The sequence below is a fragment of the Miniopterus schreibersii genome (assembly GCF_964146895.1).
Source record: "Miniopterus schreibersii genome assembly, chromosome: 15".
NCBI lineage: Eukaryota > Metazoa > Chordata > Mammalia > Chiroptera > Miniopteridae > Miniopterus > Miniopterus schreibersii.
Window position 1 is genome coordinate 38,877,086 of NC_138115.1, and position 20,645 is coordinate 38,897,730.

A 20,645-nucleotide genomic window follows, 5' to 3' on the forward strand; every position below is an offset into this window, starting at 1 on the left:
GCTCTGTCATTCACAGAAGGCATGGCCGTACGCAGGTCACTTACTTTTCTGTGCCTCCGTTTTCTCATCTGCAAAGTGGGCGTAATAATGAAATTTCCTGTCAGGTTTGTGAGGATCGAATGACCTAATACAGGGTTTCAGCAAGTGCCCCGGAGCGGCTATGTAGTTGTAATGAACATTTGCAGGAGTGTGATGACGGATTCTCCATCTGAGTCACAGAACGTGTGACAATAGTGACGTCAACATTACGCTCATTATTTTGTTACCATCACTGTTATTACAGGATTAATGTCTCCTACCCTAGCGAGCTCCATGGCAGGAGCAGCCATCTGTGGGCTCATCATTTTATCCCCACAGCAGATGGCACGTAGTAGAGGCTCAAATAATAGTTTGAATGAATGAATGAATGAATGAATGAATGAATGAATGGGCAAAGCAATGAGGAATGAATGAGTCCTCCCGCTCACTTGCTGTTGCTGTCAGACGGCTTCTTCAAAAGCAGCATGGCCACGCACAGCACGGGCCCACAGCAATGCCCACGAGTCCTCCGCGTCTGGGTTCCCCCATTTCCACAGTCAGGGGCCCTTACCCCCCTCTCCCTGTGTGACGGACCTCCGTTAGCCTTTACAGCAGCCCCCCTTTCCCACCTAGCGCGCGTCTGGGAGGGTGCTCCCATCCAAGGAGCGAGGCTCTGACTCCTGCGATGGAAAGCAGTGGAGCTGCTGCTTGTGCCAGGTGCCCTGCCCCCGCCTGGGTTACCTGTGTCACCCCCTGCCTGGTCCCAGCAGCTGCTGACCGTGAAGCCTGGAGGCTGGACACAGCCACGGTGCTCAGGCCCGCCTGGTGTTCCGGGCACCGCATCATCTCCTTGGTTCTGCGGGCTCTTGGCAGCCGTCCCTCACTTGGCCCAGATGCCATGTCTGCATTCCACAGCAGTCTGAAGCCACTGAGCAAAGCAGCTGCTGAGGCCACGTGCGGAGAACATGTGTCCATTAACTTAGGAACCTTTGCACAATTGGGGCCTAGTCATGAGGTGTCGCTGCATTTTGCAGTTGTGGGGAGTTCCTGAGAGTCCCAGGAGTCCTTTAGTCGCAGAGACAGTGGGGTCGTGGGGAGGCACTCTGCCTTGGGAGAGCAGGAGCCTTCTGGAAAGGAGCATGAGGCTATACACTGGTCCCCTGGCCACTGGTCAACTGCTAAGAGTTCCCCAAATTTGGGCCCCAAATCACAGAGGATGGAGCTTTGGCTTTGCAGCTATTATATTGCAAATGGTGGGAGCTGTTACTGCACAACCCAATGCAGTGCCCCCCCCCACATCCTTGCCACAGCTCCCTGAGTTCCCCTTCCCCCTGACCTTGCCTTTCACTTTCTGGCTTGGTGTACATGCTCAGTGGTGGTAACTCAGAGTGTCCCTCCTTCCATCCCTCTCTCCCAGGTAACCCTCCAAAGCTGTGGTGGCTCATCTGAGTTGTCCAGGGGGCCCTGGTGGCTCGGGAACAGTGAGGCAGAAAGCTTAGGAATGCAGACACAGGCCCGCAGACCTGCCTGGGGGTCGGATGACTGGCAGTTTGGGCTGTCATTCCTCTCTCTGCTTTTCTGTACATTCCCCTGAAATCCCGACTTGATTACTTACAAACAGGGTGATCTTGGGCCTCAGATTCCTAGAGTATAGAAACGGAGTTGGAATGTTCTCCTTACCTGGTTCACTGTGGAATTTAGTGAGCTCGATTTCTTTAGTTGCTTAAAGCCATGACTCGCCCTTGCTAAGCAGTCAATAACTGGCATGACTGTGACTGCTGGGTGAGGTGGTCCTAGGTGCCATTGGCTTCTGATTCTAGTCTGAGCAGTTTCTGGTGTCCAGTGACCTGTGGCCTCCCCCGGGGCTCTGGGTTTTGTTGTTGTTTAAAGGTATAATTCAAACAGTATAACATTCATCATTTTAAAGAATTCAGTGATTTGTTGTATACTCACAAGGTTGTACAACTCTTACAACTATCTAATTCCAGAACATTTCATCTCCCCAAAAAGAAACCCCATACCCATTAGCATCACTTCCCATCCGCCCCCACCCCAGCCCCAGGCAACCACCGATCTGCTGTCTGGGAATCTGCGTATTCTGAGCATCTTATATAAATACAGCCAATCAACATGCGACCTTTTGTGACTGTCTTCTTCACTGAGCACAGCGTTTTCAAGGTTCATCCATGTTGTCGCATGAATCAGTATTTCATTCCTTTTTCTGGCTGAGTAATATTCCTTTGTATTCCTTTGCATTACCTTTCTCCATTCATCAGTTGAGGGACACGTGGGTTGCTTGTACTTTTTGGCTGTTATGAACAGTGCTGCTCTGAGCATTTGTGTACAGGTTTTGCATGGACATATATTTCCTGTTTTCCTGGGTATGTATCTAAACGTGGAGTTTCTGGGTCCCTTGGTAACTACATGGTTAACTTTTTGAGGCGCTGCAAACTGTCTTCCTCAGGGCTCTGTTTTGGAAGGACTGTCGTTACTCTGATGTGACTTTTGTGTTGGCTAAAGAGGACGGTCATTGGCAGGACCCAGGAGAGGAGGAGGTCTTCTAACCTGCACCGAGAGCCACTGTGCCCACACACAAACCTTCAGGCCTCGGCCTCCGCTCACAAACCCAGACTCCGTCCCCGTAGAGACACAGGGGCGTCCCTGCCGCCACGAGCTGCCTGCTTCCTCCCTGATTGTCTTTCCTTTGCTGACTGTTGTGTTCTCCCTGCTGTAAACCACGCCACCCTCAGCCTTCACCCTGTGTCCTGAACCTCGGGGGACAGTCTGGGGATGTGGAAAAGACTGCCTCTGAGGCTGGGGTACCTCCCACTGCCTTTGCCCACTCATTCTAGATCAGGAAATGTTCTGAGCCAAAGAGCAGTGTCATTTCAGAGCCCCAGGGGAGGACAGTCACTTTGGAGGTTTTGTTTTCTCCTCGGACATCCACTTCCTTAGGAATAAGTGAGTGTGAGGGAGGGAAGAACTTGTCAGCTGCGTAAACGTGGGCACTTTAGCCCCTCTGAGGCTCAGTCTCTTTATCTGTAAAATGGGTGTAAAGTTGCCTCCCTGATAAGGGGGTTAAGTGAGAGACACTGCAGACGTTCTTATGCTCAAGATACTCAAGAAATGTGGGGTTTTTCCCCAGCCACCCTGCTTTCAGGTCAGACATGAGCGGCTTATATACACACTGGTATTTTTCAGTCCCCTTCATTCCCTCCCCCTTTTTTCTCTCTCCCCCGCCCTCCCCATTCCCATCTCTTCCCTTTCCTGTTTTCTCCTCTCCCATGCCTTCCTTTTATTCTGCCTTCAGCTCCAGCTCCAAGCAGGGCCTCGGATCCCCTCCCCCGTGTAGACCCAGGGAACTGCCAGTTCTCAGCTCGCCCGGATGCTCTCAAGAGGCAGCCCAGGCCCCATCCTCTTAGGGCGATTGGATTGTGCCCTGGGTCGGTTGGCAGCACAGATTCCCAGGTCACAGTGGTGGCACACACAGCTGGTCAGTGTCCAGCCTGGCCACCCCTGGGTCCCCAGGGAATGTGGATGCCCAGAGGGGGGCACCTGGGCTAGTTTTACCTGTTGGCATCCCGGGTTTCAGTTTCCTTCCCCAAGAGAGCCAGGCCAGAGGCCAGAGCTTTGAGTTACACCGGATTTGAAGTCACCTGAGAGGCCTGTGCTGTGCGAGGAAGCACCAGCTTCCACAGCCCCAGGATCCTGGGCCTCAGCTCTGCCCAGTACTGAGCTCGGTGACGCCTGCAGAGCCCAAGGCACATACCAGCTGAGGGTCTGGGCGTCAGACAAGACATGGAGCCGAGCGTCTGTGGATGAATAAGCGAATGAATGAATGGTTTTCCAGGTCCAGGGTTCAAAGTGCATAGATTATTATTTTTTAAATAACTTTATAAATAATAAAACATGATTAATACAGAAAATTCTGGAGGCAGAAAAGCATGAAGGGACAAAAACCATAATCCCATTACCTTTAAGATGAATTTCTTCGGACGTGCCAGTTAGTGCATTGAAAAACTAAAAAGCAAAATAGCAAACCACAAAGCTTAGCTTGGAATCACCGAGTATGATGCCACCAGGGCTCTGTTTGGGGATATGTCTCCCAGGCAGAAGCGGTTCCTTTGCGATGCCTCTCCAGCCATCCCCCCTGGAGTTGGGGGAACATGCTTGGGGAAATTCTGTCCATAAGGACCAGTCCACGTAGAAAGCTCTCCCCACACACAGGGACTCTCGGCCTTCTGGGCGCGCCCAGGCTCTCCTTCAGAGGCAGTTGGCACATGCACACACAGCAAGACCAATCTCGGCTCTGCCTGGCCCTCCCGGCCGCCGAGCCTCTTCCTTGGGAGATGTGTTTACAGCACCTTTCCCCGCTGTTCCTGTTCCCAGTGCCAAATGAACCCAAGGCGTGGGGAGCTGGAGCCTCCCGCTCAGGCAGCTCAGGCCCAGCCGCCAGTGACCCCTGATGTGCCCTGTCTCTCATTTCCAGCTGTCAGGAATGACAGAAACAAGAAAAAGAAGGAGCCTTCGAAGCAGGAATGCACGGAGAGCTATGAAATGACAGCCGAGCTGGACGATCTCACGGAGAAGATCCGAAAAGCGCACCAGGAAACCTTCCCCTCGCTCTGCCAGCTGGGTAAATACACCACGGTAAGAGATGTTTCCCCCTCCCTGGGCTGCCGGGGGGATGGGCTCAGGCCCTTGTGCACACATGCATGCATGCACATGCATGCGCACATACACACACACACACACACGCACCATCTGCCCTGGGTCTGGAGGGGACCTCCACCCAAACTCGGCCCAGGACGTGCGTGCTGGCTCTGGGGCCTTGCAGTCGCCACCTTCTTCCTCCTTGGAGTAGCCTTTGGACACTCTCTGAGCAGGCTGGTGTTTTGTCCGACTCAGTCACTCGTGCATGCATTCACTTAAGAAACACTAATTGAGCACCTGCTGTATGCCAGGCCGTGTGGGAGGCACTGGCGACATGAACCAATAAGGTAAGGTTGCTGCTTGCAGGGACTCAGGGTCTGGGAAGGAGACAAGTGAAACTAGTGAGGTGTTACTTGGATCAGAACAGACACCTGTACAGAGCCCAGTGGGAACCCAGAGGGGTAAGGGCTCAATCTTTTAAAAACATTGACCCAACTGTAAGATCCACCAGAGGTTATTGGGGTCCTCCCCTGGGCCAGGGTCTGGCGTGAGAAAGGGTTTGTATTCAACCCCTAAGCCAAGGCCTGGAAAAGTGCAAAATAGGTGTGGCCCTTCCCCAGGTAGGCGGGTGGTCCCACTTTGTTCCCAGGGTTCTGCTGGGAATGGCTTTCACTGGGGTTAGAAATAAAGAGAAGGTGGAGGGAGAGAAAGTGGGATCAGAGGAGGCATGTTTCCTGGTCTGGGGTGAGCCGGTAGAGACGCCATGAAGTGCTTTACTTTTTTAAAGTGTTTTTTGCATGTATTATGTTCCTTGATGTATAGTCCTAGTTTGTGGCACTCAATGAATATTTGTTGAGGGAATGAATGAATAAATATAACTAGAATGGTGTTCTGGCCTAGATGTTAGTAAACGTACTTTTTTAAAAATGCAAATATTGCCGCATTTGCTGGTTCGGTGACTGGTGTGCTAGGAAAGGACAGGTGAAAGGTCACAGACATAAGATGAAACGGTGTTGCTGGATAAAAACAAACAGTGAGTGCAGGGGGTGGGAAGCAGTTCTTGGGGCACATGCAGTCATGCATTTGGGTGTGGGTGCTACAATTTTATCTGTGAATGAGGCCAGGAGCAGGCCCAGAGGGTTTGCTGTGGAAATTGTTGCTAGAACGTGCCAGGGCAGCTTCTCAGGTGAGCATGAGACTGTGCAGTTGGGTGGCACCAGCTTCCGAAGGGCTGGCAGTAGTCCTAGACAAGTCCGCTGGCCAAACCAACCACTGGCTTAGGAAACAGAGGAAGGACCTAGAGCCCAAACCTCAGCGTGCTTATGAAGCACCTGGCATTCTTATTAAAAGGGAGGTTCTGATCAGCAGGTCTGGGTGGGACATTTCTAATGAGCTCCCAGGTCGAGCTGATCCCGCTTGTATACAGACCACACTCTGAACAGCAAAGGCCATGAACCTACTCTGAGTAGCAAGACCCAGGATGACCTTCAGGGACACACCCAGACCCTTGGTGTCAAGGAGGAGAGACCCTGGGGTGCCCTACTCTCTAATCTGTGAGGCTGTGGACCTACCTGCCAGGCCGAGGGAGGTGCTGGACTCAGTGGACAAGCCCTCATTGAGCTTGGGGAGCACTGTCCTAGCCCAAAGCAGACACAGAGCTGGACAAGGCTGAACACCATACGGGCACTTTCAGTTTAATTCGGGAGATAAAGCAGGCCCATGAACCAAGAGGGGGTGGAGGATAATGCCCCCTCTCTCCCTCCAGGCTTCTGGGATCTCCTCCCAAATAAGATGTTCGCATTCAAATCCCAATCTCACGGTCTGCTTCTGCAGGTGGGTCCCTGAGGACCTCCAGGGCTCCTTCCCATTCACTCCTCTTTGGGGACAAGACACCATCAGTCCCCAGTCGGTACCTGTTGTTCTAAGCACTTTGCAGGGACTTTGTGCACCTCTTGACCCAGCAGGGAAAATGGAAACACAATTTCGATCTTCAGAGGCTGATCCCCCAGCACAGGGCAGCCCGACCTCCCTCCAGGTGCACACGGCCTGTTTGCAGGAGCAGCAGAGGTGCTCCAATAGTGTCTCCTCCGGATGTCTCTTGATTTCTACTCTCTGCACACAGTCCTAGCTCTGTTTTTATTGTAAGCAACTTCAAATCCTTTCTGGAAGTAGGTGGCGATATAAATAAATAACAGCAGCCATAACACATTCTCTGCAAGCTCCTAGTTCCGAGGCGAGCATTTTTTTATAGAGAGCTTTTTTTAGCTAGGTGGTGGTTTCCACTGCCAGGAAACTTCCTGCCATGTTCACCAGCCTGGCATCCCTGTCGGATGCCTTGGGAATAAGTAGGCAGAGAGGAATTAAAACGGCAGCTAGCCGCCCCCCTACAGGTCTTTGATAGAGTACTTCCTTTTTCTTCCCTAATTTGGGTAGACTTGAGAGCAAGGATCAGGCCCAGGAGGCCACAGGAATGGGTAGGGGAGGCAGAAACATATGCCCTCCACCTTTTGTGTCCAGGCCTGGGCAGGGTGCCTCAGAGCTAGTCACTTTGGGAAGATTTCTAACCAGTGATCCCTCCAAAAACAAAGGGGAGGAGGGGGACTCCATGTAGAAAGGCGGTGGCAGGATCCTGGCTGTCTATACTGAACTCTGCAAACGGGATGAGAGTGAGAACAAGAGGAAGCATCCGGCTCCGAGGGTGTTTGCTCTGCTTTCTTGAGACAAACCCTAGTGACTGTCACTTAGGCTTTGGGGCCCCTTAGACCCAGGTTCAAATCTTGCCTGTGCTACTTAAGAGTTTCATGACCTTGGAGCATCCTTGGAGCCCCAGCTCCCTCATCTCTATAGTGGGGTTTAAATAGTAACTACCCGATGGGGTTGCTGGGATGGTTAAATGAGATAAATATTCCAGAGCGCCTCGTGCAGTTTCTGGCACAGGAATGTGCAGGATGAGCAAAGCTCCTCCTCGTGGCCCTGCTGTGAACATCTTGTCATTTTTCAGAGCCACGTGCCCAGGTTTTGGAAAAGTAAAGGGGAGGGCGGGAAAGCGAGGGGTCCAGGCGTCCCGGCCCCAGCCTGGCCCGTGGCTCAGAGCTGCATCTGCTCCGTGTCCCACTGCAGGGCCGTGTACAGCCCTCCATCACCTTGCAGAGCTTGTGGGACATAAGCTGCCCTCCGAGGGGCTCGTGAGCTTGAGCTATGGAGATTTAAGGAGCCTTGAATCTACTCAATAAAAATGACCGCCAACAGAATCATTAAACCTCCCAAAGACTTTCCAGGAGATGAGTGCTTTAGAAAAGGAAGGATGTTGCGAGAAGTTCCAGCCATGTGTGGACTTGGCTTTCATCTTAGCAACTCACACTGTGATCAGCCGAGAATCAGAATCTAGCATCTCCTGAGCGTCCAGCACTCATCTCCACCCTGCATCCTGCAGCTGGGCCGTTGCGAAGGCCACCCCCCTGCGCTCCATGAGGTCTCTGAACCCTGGGGTACCAGGAGTGGAGGGGCTGCAGCTGTCCAGAGGGGCCCCTCCCGGCTCCTGTGCCAGCCCAGGAATCTTAGACAGAGGGGGTCCAGAACCACTCCTAAAGCATCACCTTCAGGGAGGTCCTGCAGCATCCCCTTGCTTTTAGCCAGACCTCCAGGAAACATTTGGAGGTCCTTCGAGGTCCTCGCTACCTGCCCCTTCCCGGGGCCCAGAGCCCTCTCCACCCTGGGCTGCGCTGCGCCTTTAAGACGTCGCCTGTCTTTCCACTCACAGTCGCAGGGTGGCTGCCAAGCCGCCTGTGTCCCCACCTGTTGGAAGCAGCCGGTTCCGAGGAGAGTGTTACATATGCCCACTGATGGACACACCCAGCTGGAACATTCCAGAGGCCACGTTGTCATAGTGCCCGGATGTGTTTGTTGACCACAAAGAGGTGCTGGCCTGGCACGTAACATTTCCTTCACAGCGATGCTGGGTGTCTTTTCGCCACCGCCTGGAGGCCAGAGTTGCAGCCAGGAGGGAGGTCACAAATCAGCACGCTGCAGGAGCCCGGGAGGCAGGCTGCACTCCGCCCCAAGCCCGGGAGGGGAGCCCGATGCCGCAGCCCGGTGCTTGGTGCGGATCCTGCGCCCTCCACCTAACCGCTGGGGCGTCTTGTACCAGTTGCTTAGCCTCTCTGGGCCTCAGCCTCCGGGGATGGCAATGGTACCTGCCTCATGCAGGTGCTGTGGGCGGGAAAGGGGCTCCTTGTGAGGCACCTAAGGAGCCTGGCTGGGGCCAGCCCAAGGAAGGGGTGGCTCCCTGAGAAACATGAAGGGGGGAAGGCGGCCACCTCGGCGGCCGTGCCCAGCGTCCCCAGGGAGCCTTGGCTCTTTGAAGAAACCGAGGGTCCTCTTTAGCTAAAAAGGAGCAGGTGGCAGCCCTGCCCAAGCCCCAGGGGCTGGCCCAGCCGGGGGGTGGAGACACTGCCGAGTCCTCCGGCACCGACGGTCTTGTTCTGAGCGTGAGGCCAGTCGGAACAGCGGCACGTGGCTGCACAGAACCAGGAGAGGCATTCGGCTGCAGGGCAAGAAACGGCCATTTAATTGGCTTCAGAGTGGGGTTAGGCTCTTCTGCTGCTGAAGATGGCCCTGGGGGGCCTCGGGAGGTGCCGCCCGTCTGGGCCCCTGGGAAGGCGCCCGGGCGCCTGCCTGGAGGAGGCTCCCCTCCAGGTTGAAGGCAGCAGAGGCAGGGTGGTGAGTTTGGGGAAGGCCTGCCTCGCCTCCTCCCGCTTTGCCTCTGCTTCTCATTAGCTGCCAACAGCCCCCCCCCCCCCCCGTGCCCCATTTCTCCCGCCCCTCTCCTCCCCCGCCCTGGCCTCAGAACGGCTGCAGGAAACCCAGGCGTCCTCCGAGCCCCCTGCAACCGCCTTCCTCCGACCACACCAGGCGGCGCTGCCCACTTGCCGCAGCCGGGAGATCACATATAAGCCATTTTCAGCCCGTGCCCATGAATCCAGCAGCCAGTCTAATAAAACACCAGGTTATTTTGTGTTTTATTAACTGGCTCTTGCCTTCAGTTTGCATAATAGTGAGAGATTTACATGCCGTAGAGACGGGCGCGTTATTTTTAACAGCAGGTGCGCAGGCCGCGCCCGCTCAGCCGGTGGTGGAGTAGCCGCGTGGGGTGCTGATGGGGACCCCGCTCACGCGGGCCGCGTCGGGGCGATGCCTCGCTTCCAGATGGGTACCCCACTGTAAAGTGATTCCCCGCGGTGGGCTCGCCTCTCTGCCCCCTCAGCCGCGTCTTCCTCCGAACCGGATAAACTGCCTATTAAATTTAATTACAGCCCGAGTGGCGCACATTTTGATCTCCGCTCCCTCGAGTGCACTGCGTTCCGCCAAGGTCCTTGCGGAGGGAGCACAATAAATCTGCAGGGCGCGGGCCTGCTTTCCCGAAGAAAGCTGCAGAAGGCAGTGCTGGCTCCAGCGTTTTAGGGCGTGGATGTATCCCTTATGCAAACGTTTCTTTCGGGCTTTCCTCGCCTGCATTCAGAACAAGAGCTGGCCCAGCTGGCCGGCTCCCTGGTTGAGCGCTGACCCACGAACCAAGAGGTCATCTGTTCGTTCCCGTCAGGGCACATGCCTGGGTGGCGGGCTCCTTCCCCAGGAGGGGGCCTGCAGGAGGCAGCCAGTCGATGTTTCTCATCATTGATGTTTCTATCTCTCTTTCCCTCTCCCTTACTCTCTCTCTAAAATCAATAAAAATGTATTTAAACAAACAAACAAAAAAACCCCCAAGAGCTAGTTTTACTGACTCTGGAAACTGATTTCCACTGAGGTGAGGCACTAAAGACATTGATTGGGATGCATGGTACCCTCAGCTGAACTACTGACGTTGGGTAGAGGCCCCAGTGCCCGGCTGGGAGCCTTGCCTGTCACTGGATGGCTCAGTTCTGCCTTCAGAGGCACCTGAGGCCTTGGGGAAGCCCAGGCCACAGTCCAGGACAACTATGGTGTTTTCTCTCCCTCTTAGAATTCCAGTGCTGACCATCGAGTCCGACTGGACCTGGGCCTCTGGGACAAATTCAGTGAACTGGCCACCAAGTGCATTATTAAGATCGTGGAGTTTGCTAAACGTCTGCCGGGCTTCACCAGCTTGACCATCGCAGACCAGATCACCCTGCTGAAGGCCGCCTGCCTGGACATCCTGGTAGGTGCCCTTCTGAACTCCTACTCAGGGGCTTGGGGTGCGGGGAACTGGGGACCGAGTTGCCTTGAAGACCTCCAGAGGCTTTGGTTTCCCAGCCTCTCTTCCTGCCACCGCCTTGGCCCATGAGTCCCGTCCTCCCTGCCAGCACTTCAGCTCAGTTGCCAAAAGCTCAGAGACCCTCTGGAGTTGGAGAGCCCTTCCAACCCTCTCTACCCAGTGTGCGAACCCCCTCTACGTGACTTTGGGAACAGGCCCAGCCAGTCTTGGTCACAGGCCTTTGGTGACAGCTTGCTCACCCCCAGTCCCTTCCATGGGACAGCCTGTGGGTCTTTGAAAAGCCTCCAGGCTAAACCGACTGGAGGTGGCACATAGCAGCCTTGTCCCACCCCCTGATCTCACACCACTGCCGTTGGTGGCCTTGAAAGTCTTTTTCTTCCGTGGGCCTCAGTTTCCAAACGGCAGAGGGGATCCCTGATGCCCGTCCACGTCCTGCTAGTCTCGCATTGTGGCTCCTAGGGCCCTCGGATGGGTCAGGGCACTGTCACACCAGGCCCTCTGCTGGCTGGATGGCCGCCTCTCCCTGTTGGGGGCTTCAGGGGTGGGGCGGCCAGTGCTGCCTGGAGTGGTTTTCTTACACAGGGAAGCAGCTCCCAGGCTGGCCCCAGGGAGGCATCAGAAATCTGGAAAGGAAAATGAGCTTTTGAGATACTTTAAAAGGGTAGATTTTTCTTTTTATTACATCTTTGGGTGTGAACAATTCTGCAAAGCAAAGAGTTACTTACTATAATTAAACACACACGCAGCCCTGCTTAGGAGGAGAAAGGACCCTGGGCAGGGCAGTTGTGCAGGAAGCGTGAATGTTTACGGGTCTTTCTGCTCGCAGGTTGGATCTGAGGGGGAGTGGTAATGATTACTCGGTAACCTACAGGCGCCAGGGATCCTGAGAGTGTATGTGGTATTTTTTTCTTCTCCTAAAATCAGAGGGTTTGGGATGAACCTAGGAATGTTCAGAAAAAAAAACAAAAAACATCAGAGCAGCATCAGTCTGTCACCTACCCACACCCTGGAGAGTTTGCAGATCTCAGCTCGTTTGTGCCTCACACAACTCAGTGAGCCCGGGCATAGACATGCAGCCCATTTTACAGATAAGGAGCTAGAGGCCATGTGAGTGACCCAACTCGGGTGAGTGCTGGAGCCAAAAGTCAAGCCCCAAACCTTTGGACTCCAAAGCCATGAGAAGTGCAGACACAGGAGGATTAGACGCATAAACAGGACATGATGTGGGAGGTGTCGGCCTCGTAGGGAGAACCAGCCAGACCACCAGAGATTATACAAGAGGCAACTTGGGCAAATCAATAATGATGTTAATAATGATCTTGTAGAATAATTACCTTTTTAATGCTTGGTTTACAAATGCTTCAGATGTATTGCTCAGTAGAATTTCCCCTAAGCCTCAGAACACCCCCCAGATATTAGTGGAGACTGGAGCGATTGCCACATGATTAGAGAGAGGTGCCCCAGACCCCTAGAGCGGCTGAGAGATGGGTGAGGTGACACACAGCTAGTCAGTGTCTGCACCAGGGAAGGCTGTGGGATTCTGAGTCCCCTGTATCACGTGGCCACCCAGCGGGGCTCGGAACCTTCTGGATGCTCAGGCCCCTACTTTGGCCCTCAGCTCATTTCTTAGTTCCCCGTTTGTCTAGCTGCCAGGTGGTGACAACCTGTGAGTCCCTCGACTCCAGCCCTTTGGGAAAGATGGAATGAGAGGGATGCTTTGAGATCGTCCAGGGAATTACCGTTTCTACAATGCCACCTGCCTCGTGGTCAGATCCCCTCTTAAAATCCTATCCAACTTCCAGCAGCCATCTCCCCATGTCTCTTGTTTACACTGAACCCTATGGTGCTCCCCAGGTTTGCTCATGGATCTCAGGCTCAGCCCTTAGCTGCTTGGTGAAGAGAGAAAAGGGACTAATACTGTGACGTTCATCAAGTTATTTAACCTCTCTAAGCCTCAGTTTACCCATATGTAAAATAGGAATACAAATCAATAGGGCATTAACTAAGGTAATTCCTTAAATGGGCTTAATCGCGGTCATGGGTATAATGGGGCATATAGTAGGTCCCATCAGTGGTTTTGAAAACGGGCAAAACTGGCACAAGCCCAGGGAAGGGCAGAGACCTGCAGTCATGTGACACAAGGCAGAAGGAATACTTATTTGGCCCCAGAAAAGAACTTATTTCCAAGAATTTGTAGCAAAGGCAACTCATCCAAGATCCTGAAAATGTACAACTTCAAAGAGCATCTGTTGGTTGAGAATGTCAACTGGCTGAGCTGTTTAGAAGAATCTTCTCATCTAAACCATTGATGTACAGATAGAGTGAGACAGACCAGAAGGATGGACGGGCGGACACAGGCTGAGGTGATTCTCAGCCCCCGGAAGGGAAAGTAGAAGTTGTGCCGAAAGTCACTAGCCGTGACCCATTCTCGGCCACCAGTGCGTCGTGCATTGTGTGTGGCTGGTCTCGATGGTCGCCTGAGGCCCTGGCAGGAGAGTTGATTTATAATCATGAGGTGGGAGGCCCTCAGGAAACAGGTCCAAGGGGAAGGACAGCCTTCCTCCCTCTTCTACAAACACTCACTGAGGACCTGCTGTGCGCCAGGCGCCGTTCTAGGCTCTGACAACAGAGCAGCCAACAAGACAGACCCTAATCCCTGCCCTCGTGGGGCTGACCTCCTGCTGTGGGGAGACGGGTGTCAGGCAATGTCTTAAGTGCTACAAAGGAAAATAGAAGCAGGATCCGGAAAGAGAGCATGACTGGGGGGCAGGAGCTGGTTCTACAGTGTGGTTAGGGAGAGGTGACCTTTGGAGAGACCTGAATGAGGGGACAGGAAGAGCTGGAACTAGTAAAATCACTCGTTTGAGAGGGGTACAAGTAGAAGGGGGGCCTGGAGAAAGTGGAGTTCAAGGGCCGCAGGGCAGGGGAGGCCCTGGGAGGTTGATGAACAGTGAGGAGGTGAGTGTGCCTGGAGGGGAGTGAGTGAGGGGGCAGGAGGGCCTTCATCCGAGAGGAAAGGGGGCCAGAGATCGCAAGTAGATGATCAGTGTCACAAGGAGTCACTGGGGTTTGATCAGAGGTGAGCTGTGGTCTGGCTTTTGTTTTACATGTTCATTTGTCTTGTCATACAGCATGAGTGAGTGTAGGTTGAAGGAAGAAACTCCACACGTATTTAATGAGCACTTACTATGTGCCAGGCACTGGGGATGGGATGGTAGAGAGGAGAGTTGAGTCTTGCCCCCCACGAATTTGCAGCCCAGCCCTTGAACTGGCCCTACACCTGCTCCTACTTTTACCATAGAGCGTGTCCCTGCCACCCTCCCTTCCCCAGCATGGCTGCACATGTGTCCAAGCTCCCTTCAGCTTGTTCCAGCCGTTGGTCGTAGTTGTGAGTGTGAGCCCTGACGCCAGCTCGCCTGGGTTCAAAATCGGGCTCTGCTGCTTACAGCTGTGTGGCCTTGGGAAAACTACTTCTCTCTGAGCTTCAGTCTCCTCACACTGAAAACGAGGGTGCTAATGGGCGCTTCCTTCAGGGCCTGGGGAGAATGAACCGAGCACACAGGGGCTTGGCAGTGCTGGGAGCCTGTAGGCCTCAGCTACCTTACATAGTATTGAGCCTCACTGCACCGTCCCGGGGATTCTGTTACCATCCCCGATTGCAGACAAGCCGTCAAGGCCCAACGGGAAGCTAAAGGCCCCCAGGGCTCCCCCGAGGATTCCCTGATCTAGAATACCCTCCCTCTGCCCCCCTCAGCCCCCCACTTTTTTTTTCTGGCCAACTCCTCATTTCAGCTTAGATGCCACCTCTTCAGAAAAGCCTCTCCTGACCAGCCCCTCGATTCTTAACCCTCCCCGCTGGTCTCTCTCGTTGCACGCAAGACATGTCCTGTCGCTGGGAACGTGTTTGCTGGGTCTGCACTGGCCCGCTGCTCAGTGAGGGCAGGGCCACGCGGGTTTGGTCACTGGCAGAATCCCAGGCACCAAAGAGGCATTTGCTGGATACGTGTGAATGAATGGATGGATGGACGGATGCGTGAGCAAAGGAATTTAGGATCAGAATCGGAATTGCAGAGCATGGACTGCTGTCCGAGGACTGCGTCCACAGACGCCTCAAGTGTGAGGTCTTTCCCGATGGGACCCGGGGCTTCCCTGGGTCCTGCCACCTGCTGCCTTCACTCCCCCCAGGAAAACGTTCCCATGCCCGTCACAGTGGCACCTTGCTTCCGGTGACGCAAAGTGACTGCCCTGCCTGACTTCAAAACATGATTTGGGGCTCCTGGGGCCCTGGGGACCAGTGACTGTGCAGCGATGAAGGGCCATTCCCACGGGGACCCGGCCTCCTCGCCTTCCCAGGGACTCAGTGGAGGCGCGAACTCTGCACTCGGGCCCCGCAGCCTGAGTTCAGGCTTCAGCATCGCCTCCAGCGCCGGGCCGCTGGGAGGAGGTCCCGTGTCTCTGAGTCTCCACTTTCTCGCCTGCAGTGTGGAGCAGTCACCCTGCAGTCACCCGAAGTCACTGTGAGGCCGTGCTCACACACGTGTGCACACGCACACACGCACGCACACACACACGCGTGACCTGTGCTCTCCAGCACGTTAGCCACGGGCCACCTGTGTCTGTTGAGCATCTGAAGTGCTGTAATTATAAAAATACACACTTGATTTCAAAGACTTAAGTGTTTAAAAATGTAAAATATCTTTTTAATGATTTTTGTATTGATTAGATGTTGAAACAAAAATACTTTGGATCTATTCAGTTAAATAAAATATTCTATTAAATTTAATTCCACATAATTCTCTTAGCATTTTAAAATAACGGCTCCTGGAGCGCTGGTCTGGAAGCAGTAACAGTAGGACGAGACTGCTGCTCCGAGCTCGGTTCCTTCTCAGGAACGGCAGGCTGGTGGCAGGTCCCTCTGGGAAACAGTTTGTTCCCAGGAGCTCATACAGTAGGTGCCATGTGCTGCCAGGGAGGGCGGCTGTGCCAGCTCTGTGCGTAATTGTTACTATTATCATGACTTCAACATTCCCACAAGCACTGGGGGGTAAACGGTCAAATCAGATCAGGATCTGCCCACCGGTTGCCAAACACAATTAGTGCTCCGAATGATCTGGGTGAGCCATTTCAGCTTCCTCCTTTGCCTAAGAACAGAAATCCCCGGATGCCCCTGCAGGGCATTACAAGGTGGGAGAGATTCTGATGGGGCACCCAGTTCCTTTATTCCACAAATCGTCACGGGCCGTCTGCTGTGGGGGTGACACTGCCCTACTTGCTAAAGAGGCGGCAGGGAGCAAGGCAACAGCTCTGTCTCCTTCGAGCTCATCGTCCCGGGGGCGATGGGTCGGTGCGCTCAGAGGGGAACGGCGCTGTGGAGAAAAGGAAGCAGGGCGGTGGGCCATGCTGTGGAATACTACACGGCGATGAAAAAGCGCCGCTGTTACGTGCACTACCTGGGGAATCTCGCGGATGTGATGTGGCGTAAAAGCCAGACACAGGAGAGACTGCTGTGTGATTCCATCTGTCTAAAGTTCAAGAACAGGCAGAACTAACCTGCAGGAAGAGAAGTCAAAGTTGTGGTTACTTTGGGGGAGGGGTTTGATCGGGAGGCGCCCAGGGAGCTGACAGGGGCCAGAACCATGAGTGTTTTGATCTGCGTGGTGGTTACCCAGGCGTACTCTTAGGGAAAGGAGTCAGCTGCACTTGAGATGTGTGCACAGCTCAAGACCAGTATGTGGCAGTTATCTGTTGCTGCAAAACTAGTTGCCACAAAACTTAGCAGCTTAAAACGATAATTGTTATTAGCTCACACAGTCCCTGGAGGTCAGGACCTGACTTAGCTGGGAAATCCTGGCTCAGTGTCTCTCGTGAGGTTGCAGTCAAGCCGTGGCCTGGGGCTGCGTCAGCTGAAGGCTTGACGGGCTGGTAGGGTAGGGCTGCTTCCAAGGTCGCTTATTATGTTTGCCTAGTGAGTTAGTGCCTGTTGGCAATGGAAGAGCTCAATTCCTTGCCACATGGCCCTCTTCATGGGGCTGCCTGAGTGTCCCTGTGACAGGTCAGCCAGCTCCCCCTGAAACTAGAGCAAGAAGGGAGCCATGATGACTTTCGTGGCCTCACCTCCGAAGTCACGCCCATCACTTCCCCCGTATTCTTTCAATAGACTCGAGTGACTGGGTCCATCCCACACTCAAGGGGAGGGGAATGAAGCTTCACTCTTTAGAAGGACTCTTGGCAATGGATTTGTGGGTGTATTTTATGATAGAAGGTCATGGGTGTTAGGAAGTGGTGTTCCTGTGCTTTCCGAGGGGGTGACGCAAGCTGAGCTCTGGTGGGAAGAGTCAGCCACGTGAAGATCGGGATAAAAGCGTCAAAGGCAGAGCCAGCAGCAGGTGCAAATGGCCTGCGGCAGCAACGAGTTGTTGGAGATTCAGAAAGGGCCCTCCTTGGGTGAGCCAGCCTTGCCTGGGCTCTTTTGCACCCATCTCGTGGCGTTTACATCTTCTCTCCAGATGCAATGCCCTCCTTTCAAACAAAGGGTGTTTTAATCCTGGGGAAGCACTGGGTATTTGCCACTGGCATTTGAGGTTAGTGTGACAAAATCAAAGTCCTTGGTTTCCCTCCAGCGGCAGCCTGGCCAGAGCCGAGAGGGGGCGCTGCCCAGTGGGCCTGGCGAGGGCAGGGCGTGGGCACAGGCTCCCTAGCAAAAGAAGACACTGACCGTCCTTCCATCTGAGGCCACGCACCTTCCTCTCTGGATGGCCCGTTTGCCCTTGGTTTGGGTTTTGGACTTTCTAGGGAGGAAAGCAGCTGGGCCTAGTTTAAATGCTTCGTCAGAACCCAGATTCGAGAGCGTGTGACGGCGGTGTTTGTGCCCTGCAGTTTGGACCTGGATTCTTCCGAGCCACTGGCAGCTTGTAGATGGCGGATTCCCAGCCGCCTGTCCCTTTCCAGCGAGTCCCGGCCTCTTCCCTTCTTGCAGGGACAGAGCTCATGCATTCACATCTTGGCAGCCTGCTGACACTACACAGACTTAATTCCAGATCAGACCCGTGTCTAGAGACTTTGAGCCATGGACACTGAGCGTACTGACTGCCCATCACGTGGTCGCTCCCTGTGTGGGAAGCGCTTCCTCCTGTTTCTCCAGGAGGTTGAAGGAGCTGGACTGGGCATTAGGAGTCCCGTGTTTGCCCTGGCACCGTTATTGTGTGATCCCGAGCACCGTACTTCACCTCCCAGGGCTTGCAGGGGGAGGAAAGGCTGATACACAATGACCTCTGGGCTCCTTTGCCGCTCTGACCTTGGAAAGGCTTCATCCCCATCAGCCGCCAGCATGAAGCGCCACAGCTCAGCCAGTCGGGCTCAGAGGCCCCTGGGCAGGTACCTGAGAGCTGAGGATGAGCCCCAGCCAGTGAAGAGGAAGGAACCTTCGTGATGTTTCATAACCATTTCATTCAAGTGCCACGTGACCATACAATAGGAACATCAAGAGGTGTGAGAACATGTCTCAATTTAGAAACAAAGTGAAGTTTGTAGAATTTTCTATCTCGAGGCCACAGGCCATAGGCTCCCATGAGCAGGGAGCTGCACAAGGCCCCCAGCCGAGGGGACAAACGGGGCTGATCTCCAAATCAGGGCCGGCCACCGCAGCGCAGAGGTTAGGAGCACAGGCACTGGAGACAGACAGCAGGTCACGCCACCAAGGACAAGCTGACTGGGCTTGTTTCCCCATCTGTAAAACGGGTAACAGTAATACCGGCTCCTGGGCCGATGAGAGAATTGGGTAACATAAAAGTGCAGCACAGTAGCTGGCGTGTACCCGCGACCAGTCAGACGTTAGCTTCCGTCCTGTGTTGGGGGCTGAGTGCTAATCCCTCACCCTTCCCCGAGGAGATGTCGTCTTCCACCCAAGAAGACACCCAGTCAGACTTCTTGATCACCTGAGCACCAGCATCCGGGGAACACCCCGAGCTCCCCGCACCTGCTGGGTTTGTCGCTTCTGTCCAGGCGGGTTCATTTCTGTCTGTGCTCCAAGCAGCTCCGAGCCTTTTCCAAGGGAAATTCAAGCGCAGGACCCTGGTTGGCAGGTTCACAGTTGGCGCAGGAGCGTGCCCTGGTGGGTGAGTGCCCTGGGCCGCACGGAGCTCGGTGCCGCAGTTAGGACCCATAGGGCAGTGGAGCACGAGCCGGGGTTGTCCGTCCGTCTGTTTACAGAGCGAGACCCAGAGGCGCAGTGCAGCGAGCAGGTGGCTCCTGGGGAGCAAGTGTCCTAGGGTGGCCCAGGGCCGTGCATGTACCGGGGGCCAGTCTGGTGGGACTGGGAGCCTGCGGCAGGGAGACCGGGCTTCTTGCCTTAGAAATCCCACCATACGCCTTTCTCTTCATAAGTCCGCTCCGCTCCCTCCTGGCTGTGTCTGAACTTGCCTCCTCCTGAGCTCCCTGGCTCCCTGCTGGGTCCGCTTCTCCCCTTGTTGTCTGCGGAACTGTGTGACCAGAGGCAGTGGAAGAGGGAGCCTAACGGGTGTGAATCCAGTTCAGTCACATGTTGACTGTGTGACACTGGGCAAAATGGCTTAACATTTCTGAGCTTCAGCCCCTCATCGGTAAAATATGAATAATAATTCACTTCACCGAGTCATTTGAAAGTTTTAATTAGGGCATGTGTATCACTTGATATACACTCTGCACTTAATAAATGATAGATATTGCCCCCCCCTTTTTGTAGGCTGTAAGCTCTTTAAAAAAACAGACTCATTCATTTTTCTCTCCTCAGCACCTGGCATAGTGCCTAGGATTGTAACTAGGTACTTGGTAAATGTTTATTTGACTCAAATAGATTACTTTTAGATATTTCTTGTGTCCTATTTATTATTCCTAAAATAACTTTATCCCGTGTTGTGACTTCTATACTCCAGAAAGAGCTGGAGGAGACGTTCAGCATCCGAAAGGGGGGCAGGAGGCAGGAGCACCTTGGAAATCCTCGTGCCATCTCCTGCCCAGGTCTGAGTGATGCTCAGGACAGGCTGGCTTTCACGATCCATCAAATCTGGCTTTTTTTTTTCTTCCAGATTCTTAGAATTTGCACCAGGTATACCCCAGAACAAGACACCATGACTTTTTCAGATGGCCTTACCCTAAATCGAACTCAGATGCACAATGCTGGATTTGGTCCCCTGACTGACCTTGTGTTCACCTTTGCCAACCAGCTCCTGCCTTTGGAAATGGATGACACAGAAACAGGCCTTCTCAGTGCCATCTGCTTAATCTGTGGAGGTACCGACTACCTAGAAAACCCTCTCAAGGTTCCAAGAATAACACACTTGTCATTTATGGGGGAAACTTCATCTCCATTTTGGAGTTATTTTACTTGGAAAAAGACGTGAATAAAGCCAGGCATGCATGCTTGGGGTTTGTTGCATTTTTCCATATTGTTATAAATTAAATAAAGGTACGTGGGGTCCTTCAGCTCTAAAATATTAAAATGCTATTTCTCCCATTGCCACAGGTTTGTTTTGTTTTTTAAGGTAGGATTGGACTATGGGATAAACTGCCTAGGGACATTTTAGTGATGATCCAAGGGACCTGCATGTGCTGTTTGCCAACTTAGTGGCCGGGAATACAAGTCACTGGGTTGGCCCCGTACCAACCCTGAGATGACTGGTATAAAATAAAAGCTTTCTTCTTTGTATTGACCCCTACTGGCCTCCAGGAGGCTGAATCATAGTGGCTAAAACGTAATGGTTTTAAT

The 20,645-nt window shown here is 53.6% G+C and overlaps 1 protein-coding gene across 4 annotated transcripts in view; it reads left to right on the forward strand.

Moving 5' to 3' along the window:
• The window catches only part of RARB (retinoic acid receptor beta), a 571,444-nt gene that overhangs the window by 547,090 nt on the left and 3,709 nt on the right, over positions 1–20,645 (forward strand). For all 4 annotated transcript variants that reach the window (XM_081159689.1, XM_081159688.1, XM_081159691.1 and 1 more), the window contains 3 exons: positions 4,508–4,668; positions 10,670–10,846; positions 19,966–20,170. In XM_081159689.1, coding sequence (XP_081015815.1) covers positions 4,508–4,668; positions 10,670–10,846; positions 19,966–20,170 — 543 coding nt within the window. The remainder of the gene's footprint in view (positions 1–4,507; positions 4,669–10,669; positions 10,847–19,965; positions 20,171–20,645) is intronic.